We start from the raw sequence: 9,759 nt of genomic DNA on the forward strand, positions 1-9,759 counted from the left end.
AGACGGGGGCGGAGATCGGAGTGCCTTGCGAGAATGTGTTGGCGAGTGGGTAACCTGCCTCTACCATCTGTTCTATTTGCCAACGTGCAATCACTGGAGAATAAACTGGATGATCTCTGCTCGAGACTATCCTACCAACGGGACATTAAAAACTGTAAAATCTTGTTTCACTGAGTCGTGGCTGAACGACGACACAGATAATATTCAGTAGCAGATGCCAGACCGATAACCAGGACGTGTACTCGGAGCACACAAGAACCAACTGGCAAGTGTCTTCACTAACATTTTCAACATCTCCCTGACCGAGTCTGTAGTACCTACATGTTTCAAGCAGACCACCATAGTCCCTGTGCCCAAGAAAGCGAAGGTAACCTGCCTAAATGACTAACCTGCCTAAATGTAGCACTGACGTCGGTAGCCATGAAGTGCATTGAAAGGCTGGTCATGGCTCACATCAACATCATCATCCCAGAAACCTTAGACCCACTCCAATTCGCATACCACACCAACAGATCCACAGATGACGCAATCTCAATCGCACTCCACACTGCCCTTTCCCACCCGGACAAAAGGAACATCTACAGTGTCAAGAAAAAGTATGTGAACCCTTTGGAATTACCTGGAATTTTGCTGAAATTGGTCATCAAATTTGATCTGATCTTCATCTAGGTCACAACAATAAACAAACACAGTCTGATTAAACTAATAACACACAACAACAGACAAACACAGTCTGCTTAAACTAATAACACACAAGGATACGTTTTCATGTCTTTAGTGAACACTGTGTAAACATTTACAGTGCAGGGTGGGAAAAGTATGTGAACCCTTGGATTTAATAACTGGTTGACCCTCATTTGTCAGCAATAACCTCAACCAAACGTTTTCTGTAGTTGCAGATCAGACCTGCACAACGGTCAGGAGGAATTTTGGACCATTCCTCTTTACAAAACTAAGTTCAGCAATATTCTTGGAATGTCTGGTGTGAACTGCTCTCTTGAGGTCATGCCACAGCATCTCAATCGGGTTGAGGTCAGGACTGGGTCACACCAGAAGGTTGAGGTCAGGACTGGGTCACACCAGAAGGTTGAGGTCAGGACTGGGTCACACCAGAAGGTTGAGGTCAGGACTGGGTCACACCAGAAGGTTGAGGTCAGGACTGGGTCACACCAGAAGGTTGAGGTCAGGACTGGGTCACACCAGAAGGTTGAGGTCAGGACTGGGTCACACCAGAAGGTTGAGGTCAGGACTGGGTCACACCAGAAGGTTGAGGTCAGGACTGGGTCACACCAGAAGGTGTATTTTCTTCTGTTGAAGCCATCCTGTTGTTGATTTACTTCTGTGTTTTGGGTCGTTGTCCTGTTGCATCACCCAACTTCTGTTGAGCTTCAATTGGCAGACAGCCTAATATTCTCCTACAAAATGTCTTGATAAACTTGGGAATTCATTTTTCTGTCCAGGCCGTGAGGCAGCAAAGCAGCCCCAAACCATGATGCTCCCTTTCACCATACTTTACAGTTGGGATGAGGTTTTGATGTTGGTGTGCTGTGCTTTTTTTCTCCACACAGTGTGTTGTGTGTTCCTTCCAAACAACTCCACTGTAGTTTCATCTGTCCACAGAATATTTTGCCAGTAGCGCTGTGGAACATCCAGGTGCTCTTTTGCGAACTTCAGACGTGCAGCAATGTTTTTTTTTGACAGCAGTGGCTTCTTCCGTGGTGTCCTCCCATGAACACCATTCTTGTTTAGTGTTTTACGTATTGTAGACTCGTCAACAGAGATGTTAGCATGTTCCAGAGATTTCTGTAAGTCTTTAGCTGACACTCCAGGATTCTTCTTAACCTCATTGAGCATTCTGAGCTGTGCTCTTGCAGTCATCTTTGCAGTACAGCCACTCCTAGGGAGAGTAGCAACAGTGCTGAACTTTCTCCATTTATAGACAATTTGTCTTACCGTGGACTGATGAACATCAAGGCTTTTAGAGATACTTTTGTAACCCTTTCCAGCTTTATGCAAGTCAACAATTCTTAAACTTGGGTCTTCTGAGATCTCTTTTGTTTGAGGCATGGTTCACATCAGGCAATGCTTCTTGTGAATAGCAAACTCACATTTTGTGAGTTTTTTTATAGGGCAAGGCAGCTCTTACCAACATCTCCAATCTCATCTCATTGATTGGACTCCAGGTTAGCTGACTCGTGACTCCAAGTAGCTTTTGGAAAAGTCATTAGCCTATGGGTTCACCTACTTTTTCCCAACCTACACTGTGAATGTTTAAACGATGTATTCAATATAGACAAGAAAAATACAATATTTTGTGTGTTTAATAGTTTAAGCACAATGTGTGTCTGTGACTTAGATGGTCAGATAAAATTTTATGACCAATTTATGCAGAAATCACATACTTTTTCTTGCCACTGTATGTGAGAATGCTATTCATTGACTACAGCTCAGCGTTCAACACCATGATGCCCACAAAGCTCATCACTAAGCTAAGGACCCTGGGACTAAACACCTCCCTCTGCAACTGGATCAGGGACTTCCTGCCCCCATGTGGTAAAGGTAGGTAACAACACATCTGCCACGCTGATTCTCAACACGGGGGCCCCTCAGGGTGCGTGCTTAGTCCCCTCCTGTATTCCCTGTTCACCCACCACTGTGTGGAAAGCACGACGCCAACACCATTAAGTTTGCTGACGACACAACAGTGGTAGGCCTGATCATCGACAACGATGAAGCAGCCTATAGGGAGGAGGTCAGATACCTGGCAACGATGAGACAGCCTATAGGGAGGAGGTCAGAGACCTGGCAGTGTGGTGCCAAGACAACAACCTATCCCTCAACGTGAGCAAGACAAAGGAGATGATCGTGGACTACAGGAAACGGAGGGCCGAACATGCCCCTTTCACATCGACAGGGCTGTAGTGGAGCGGGTTGAGAGTTTCAAGTTCCTTGGTGTCCACATCACCAACGAACTATCATGGTCCAAACACACCAAGACAGTCGTGAAGAGGGCACAACAACACCTTTTCCCCTCTCAGGAGACTGAAAAGATTTGGCATGGGTCCCCAGATCCTCAAAAACTTCTACAGCTGCACCATCGAGAGCATCCTGACCGGTTGCATCATCACCTGGTATGGCAACTGCTTGGCATCCAATCGTATGGCGCTACAGAGGGTAGTGTGTACGGCCCAGTACATCACTGGGTCAAAGCTTCCTGCCATCCAGGAACTACAATGCATTCTGAAAGGATTCAGACCCCTGACTTTTTCCACATTTTGTTCAGTTACAGCCTTATTCTAAAATTGATTAAATTAAACAATTTCCTCAGCAATCTACACACAACACCCCATAATGACATCACAATACCCCATAATGACATCACAATACCCCATAATGACATCACAACACCCCATAATGACATCACAATACCCCATAATGACAAAGCTAAAACTGTTTTTTAGAAATGTTTGCTCATTTATTAAAAACAGAAATACCTTATTGACATAAGTATTCAGACCCTTTGCTATGAGACTCGAAATTGAGCTCAGGTGCATCCTGTTTCCATTGATCATCCTTCAGATGTTTCTACAACTTGATTGGAGATCACCTGTGGTACATTCAATTGATTGAACATGATTTGGAAAGGCACACACCTGTCTATATAAGGTCCCACAGTTGACAGTGAATTTCAGAGCAAAAACCAATCCATGAGGTCGAAGGAATTGTCCATGGAGCTCCAAGACAGGATTGTGTCGAGGCACCGATCTGGGGAAGGGTACCAAAACAATTATGCAGCATTGAAGGTCCCTGAGAAATCAGTGGCCTCCATCATTCTTAAATGGAAGAAGTTGAAACCACTAAGACTCTTCCTAGAGCTGGCCGCCCGGCCAAACTGAGAATGGGGAGAAGGGCCTTGGTCATGGAGGTGACTAAGAACCCAATGGTCACTCTGACAGAGCTCTAGAGTTCTTCTGTGGAGATGGTAGAATCTTCCAGAAGGACAACCATCTATGCAGCATTTCACCAATCAGTGCTTTATGGTAGAGTGGCTAGACGGAAGCCACTCCTCAGTAAAAGGCACATGGCTTTCATCAAGCTGCCCACTCAAGTAAAAGCTTAAAACGGTAACCAGTGCCTGCAGCCTGGTTCAGGTTAGCTACCCTTTGCCTTGATGACAGCTTTGCACACTCTGGGCATTCTCTCAACCAGCTTCACCTGTAATGCATTTCCAACAGTCTTGAAGGCGTTCCCACATATGCTGAGCACTTGTTGGCTGCTTCTCCTTCGCTCTGCGGTCCGACTCATCCCAAACCATCTCAATTGGGTTGAGGTCGGGGGATTATGGAGGCCAAGTCATCTGATGCAGCACTCCATCACTCTCCTTGGTAAAATAGCCCTTTCACAACCTAGAGATGTGTTAGGTCATTGTCCTTTGGTAATACAAATGATAGTCTCACTAGACCACCCCATCTGGTTTGGGCTTAGTTGGACTATCATATCACTAAGCCCAAATCAGATAGAATGGCATATCACTGCAGAATGCTGTTGTAGCCATGCTGGTTATGTGTGCCTTGAATTCTAAATAAATCACAGACAGTGTCACCAGCAAAGCATCCCCACACCATCACACCTCCTCCATGCTTTACGGTGGGAAACACACATGCGTAGATCATCCGTTCACCTACTCTGCATCTCACAAAGACACGGCGGTTGGAACCAAAAATCTCCAATTTGGGCTCCAGACCAAAGGACAAATTTCCACAGGTCTAATGTCCATTGCTCGTGTTTCTTGGCCCAAGCGACACTCTTCTTAATGGTGTCCTTTTAGTAGTGGTTTCTTTGCAGCAATTTGGCCATGAAGGCCTGTTTCACGCAGTCTCCTCTGAACAGTTGATGTTGAGATGTGTCTGTTACTTGAATCAGTGAAGCATTTATTTGGGCAGCAATTTATGAGGCTGGTAACTCTAATGAACTTATCCTCTGCAGCAGAGGTGACTCTGGGTCTTCCTTTCCTGTGGCGGTCCTCATGAGAGCCAGTTTCATCTTAGCGCTTGATGGTTTTTGCAACTGCACTTTCAAAGTTCTTGAAATGTTCCGTATTGACTGACCTTCATGTCTTAAAAGTAATGATGGACTGTTGTTTCTCTTTGCTTATTTGACTTGTTCTTGCCATAATGGACTTGGTCTTTTACCAAACAGGGCTATCTTCTGTATACCACCCCTACCTTGTCACAACACAACTGATTGACTCAAACGCATTAAGAAGGAAAGAAATTCCACATATATTTTCTTTTAAATTGAAATGCATTCCAGGTGACTACCTTATGAAGCTTGTTGAGAGAATGCCAAGAGTGTGCAAAGCTGTCATCCAGGCAAAGGTTGGCTATTTGAAGAAAATAAAATATAAAATACTTTTTGATTTGTCTCAAACTTTGTTTACTACATGATTCCATATGTGTTATTTCATAGTTTTGATGTCGTCACTATTATTCTACAATTTAGAAAATAGTAAAAAAAATAAAATAAAAAAAACTTTGAATTGAAGAGGTGTTTTAAAACTTTTGACCGGTAGTGTATATTGTAAGCAAAAGGATGTTCCCCGATGCTGGAAGGGGGGCCGAGTGGAAATAGTTTGGGAACCCCTGCTGTACCTGATATGCATAACTCAGTATGCCACTGTATACATGTTCTGAGACGATCCAGACATTGTCCCAAAGATACTGATGTGTGGTGCATTTGGTTCTGGAGGAAGAGCGCCCTCGTGTCGCTAAAGCGAGAATCGTTACGATGCCTCAAAAACTACAACAACCGGCCAACAAGTCACATCCGGGCGCCAGTCAATGACGTCGGCGTTTACTTTTTGACGTCTGTTGATAAAATATCAAGATGTGCCCACAGGGACGTGATGAGGCTTTACATTGTTTCTGCAAGGATAAGGTAAAGGAAGTAGCTAAGCTAACAGTTTGACATGAATAAGCAGTTCACTTGGAGATGTGCTCTCAAAGAAGCTAGCTACTGTTTTGAAACGTTTGATAATGTTGGTTTTAATTGGCCATACAGGGCTAGCTAGCTACTTACATAAGTTAACTGTTTTGCACATTGCCAAGGAAGACCCAAGTGCTTACAACTAACGTTCGCTTGCTCTGCATGTCATATAGCAACGTTAACGTTAATGTTATGCTAACGTTAGCTCGCAAGTTACAGTACAGTAGGACCGAAGATACTGCTGGTAGAACTAGCTAACGTTACTAGCTAGCTAGATAGCATCTTTCCTACGGTATGTATTGTACATTCAACCAAGCTGTATGTCTGATTTATGAATAAAACATTGTGTTTTACTGTATCTAACTATTGCACATGTAGGTGTTATATTTTGCCAATGCATCATGGTCCCAGTCTGATTATGGGAACATCTCTGTGTTGTGTTCCTGTTAATTCTCCTCTCTAAGGTGTCGCCGTGGTTTAGATAGAAAACCAGGAAAGGTACAGGAAGTGACGGTGCTTCTGTGTTGCCATGGCGTCTGAGCTGCAGGAGGCGATCTGTATGGCCAAGCAGGAGCGTCACAAGAACCTGTTCCTCAACTACAGGTGTGTGATTTATTAAGACATGTTACTATGTGTTAAGTTATATGTTCTTTATTCAACCTGTTCCTCAACTACAGGTGTGATTTATTAAGACATGTTACTATGTGTTAAGTTATATGTTCTTTATTCAACCTGTTCCTCAACTACAGGTGTGTGATTTATTAAGACGTGTTACTATGTGTTAAGTTATATGTTCTTTATTCAACCTGTTCCTCAACTACAGGTGTGATTTATTAAGACATGTTACTATGTGTTAAGTTATATGTTCTTTATTCAACCTGTTCCTCAACTACAGGTGTGTGATTTATTAAGACATGTTACTATGTGTTAAGTTATATGTTCTTTATTCAACCTGTTCCTCAACTACAGGTGTGATTTATTAAGACATGTTACTATGTGTTAAGTTATATGTTCTTTATTCAACCTGTTCCTCAACTACAGGTGTGATTTATTAAGACATGTTACTATGTGTTAAGTTATATGTTCTTTATTCAACCTGTTCCTCAACTACAGGTGTGTGATTTATTAAGACATGTTACTATGTGTTAAGTTAAATGTTCTTTATTCAACCTGTTCCTCAACTACAGGTGTGATTTATTAAGACATGTTACTATGTGTTAAGTTATATGTTCTTTATTCAACCTGTTCCTCAACTACAGGTGTGATTTATTAAGACATGTTACTATGTGTTAAGTTATATGTTCTTTATTCAACCTGTTCCTCAACTACAGGTGTGATTTATTAAGACATGTTACTATGTGTTAAGTTATATGTTCTTTATTCAACCTGTTCCTCAACTACAGGTGTGATTTATTAAGACATGTTACTATGTGTTAAGTTATATGTTCTTTATTCAACCTGTTCCTCAACTACAGGTGTGATTTATTAAGACATGTTACTATGTGTTAAGTTATATGTTCTTTATTCAACCTGTTCCTCAACTACAGGTGTGTGATTTATTAAGACATGTTACTATGTGTTAAGTTAAATGTTCTTTATTCAACCTGTTCCTCAACTACAGGTGTGATTTATTAAGACATGTTACTATGTGTTAAGTTATATGTTCTTTATTCAACCTGTTCCTCAACTACAGGTGTGATTTATTAAGACATGTTACTATGTGTTAAGTTATATGTCCTTTATTCAACCTGTTCCTCAACTACAGGTGTGATTTATTAAGACGTGTTACTATGTGTTAAGTTATATGTTCTTTATTCAACCTGTTCCTCAACTACAGGTGTGATTTATTAAGACATGTTACTATGTGTTAAGTTATATGTTCTTTATTCAACCTGTTCCTCAACTACAGGTGTGATTTATTAAGACATGTTACTATGTGTTAAGTTATATGTTCTTTATTCAACCTGTTCCTCAACTACAGGTGTGATTTATTAAGACATGTTACTATGTGTTAAGTTATATGTTCTTTATTCAACCTGTTCCTCAACTACAGGTGTGTGATTTATTAAGACGTGTTACTATGTGTTAAGTTATATGTTCTTTATTCAACCTGTTCCTCAACTACAGGTGTGATTTATTAAGACATGTTACTATGTGTTAAGTTATATGTTCTTTATTCAACCTGTTCCTCAACTACAGGTGTGATTTATTAAGACGTGTTACTATGTGTTAAGTTATATGTTCTTTATTCAACCTGTTCCTCAACTACAGGTGTGATTTATTAAGACATGTTACTATGTGTTAAGTTATATGTTCTTTATTCAACCTGTTCCTCAACTACAGGTGTGATTTATTAAGACATGTTACTATGTGTTAAGTTATATGTTCTTTATTCAACCTGTTCCTCAACTACAGGTGTGATTTATTAAGACATGTTACTATGTGTTAAGTTATATGTTCTTTATTCAACCTGTTCCTCAACTACAGGTGTGTGATTTATTAAGACGTGTTACTATGTGTTAAGTTATATGTTCTTTATTCAACCTGTTCCTCAACTACAGGTGTGATTTATTAAGACATGTTACTATGTGTTAAGTTATATGTTCTTTATTCAACCTGTTCCTCAACTACAGGTGTGATTTATTAAGACATGTTACTATGTGTTAAGTTATATGTTCTTTATTCAACCTGTTCCTCAACTACAGGTGTGTGATTTATTAAGACATGTTACTATGTGTTAAGTTAAATGTTCTTTATTCAACCTGTTCCTCAACTACAGGTGTGATTTATTAAGACGTGTTACTATGTGTTAAGTTATATGTTCTTTATTCAACCTGTTCCTCAACTACAGGTGTGATTTATTAAGACATGTTACTATGTGTTAAGTTATATGTCCTTTATTCAACCTGTTCCTCAACTACAGGTGTGATTTATTAAGACGTGTTACTATGTGTTAAGTTATATGTTCTTTATTCAACCTGTTCCTCAACTACAGGTGTGATTTATTAAGACATGTTACTATGTGTTAAGTTATATGTTCTTTATTCAACCTGTTCCTCAACTACAGGTGTGATTTATTAAGACATGTTACTATGTGTTAAGTTATATGTTCTTTATTCAACCTGTTCCTCAACTACAGGTGTGATTTATTAAGACATGTTACTATGTGTTAAGTTATATGTCCTTTATTCAACCTGTTCCTCAACTACAGGTGTGATTTATTAAGACATGTTACTATGTGTTAAGTTATATGTCCTTTATTCAACCTGTTCCTCAACTACAGGTGTGATTTATTAAGACATGTTACTATGTGTTAAGTTATATGTTCTTTATTCAACCTGTTCCTCAACTACAGGTGTGATTTATTAAGACATGTTACTATGTGTTAAGTTATATGTTCTTTATTCAACCTGTTCCTCAACTACAGGTGTGATTTATTAAGACGTGTTACTATGTGTTAAGTTATATGTCCTTTATTCAACCTGTTCCTCAACTACAGGTGTGATTTATTAAGACATGTTACTATGTGTTAAGTTATATGTTCTTTATTCAACCTGTTCCTCAACTACAGGTGTGATTTATTAAGACATGTTACTATGTGTTAAGTTATATGTTCTTTATTCAACATGTTCCTCAACTACAGGTGTGATTTATTAAGACATGTTACTATGTGTTAAGTTATATGTTCTTTATTCAACCTGTTCCTCAACTACAGGTGTGATTTATTAAGACATGTTACTATGTGTTAAGTTATATGTTCTGGCCTTTATTCAA

At 40.0% G+C, this 9,759-nt stretch overlaps 1 protein-coding gene across 1 annotated transcript in view; it reads left to right on the plus strand.

Annotated features, from left to right (window-relative positions):
* Positions 1-5,751: 5,751 nt before the first annotated feature.
* The window catches only part of LOC120040085 (leucine-rich repeat-containing protein 28-like), a 7,571-nt gene continuing 3,563 nt past the window's right edge, over positions 5,752-9,759 (plus strand). The window contains exons 1-2 of the mRNA XM_038985348.1: positions 5,752-5,937; positions 6,450-6,588. Of these exons, the coding sequence (XP_038841276.1) occupies positions 6,515-6,588 (74 nt within the window). The 5' untranslated portion in view covers positions 5,752-5,937; positions 6,450-6,514. The remainder of the gene's footprint in view (positions 5,938-6,449; positions 6,589-9,759) is intronic.

Source organism: Salvelinus namaycush, unplaced genomic scaffold (assembly GCF_016432855.1).
Source record: "Salvelinus namaycush isolate Seneca unplaced genomic scaffold, SaNama_1.0 Scaffold3213, whole genome shotgun sequence".
Taxonomy (NCBI): Eukaryota; Metazoa; Chordata; class Actinopteri; order Salmoniformes; family Salmonidae; genus Salvelinus; species Salvelinus namaycush.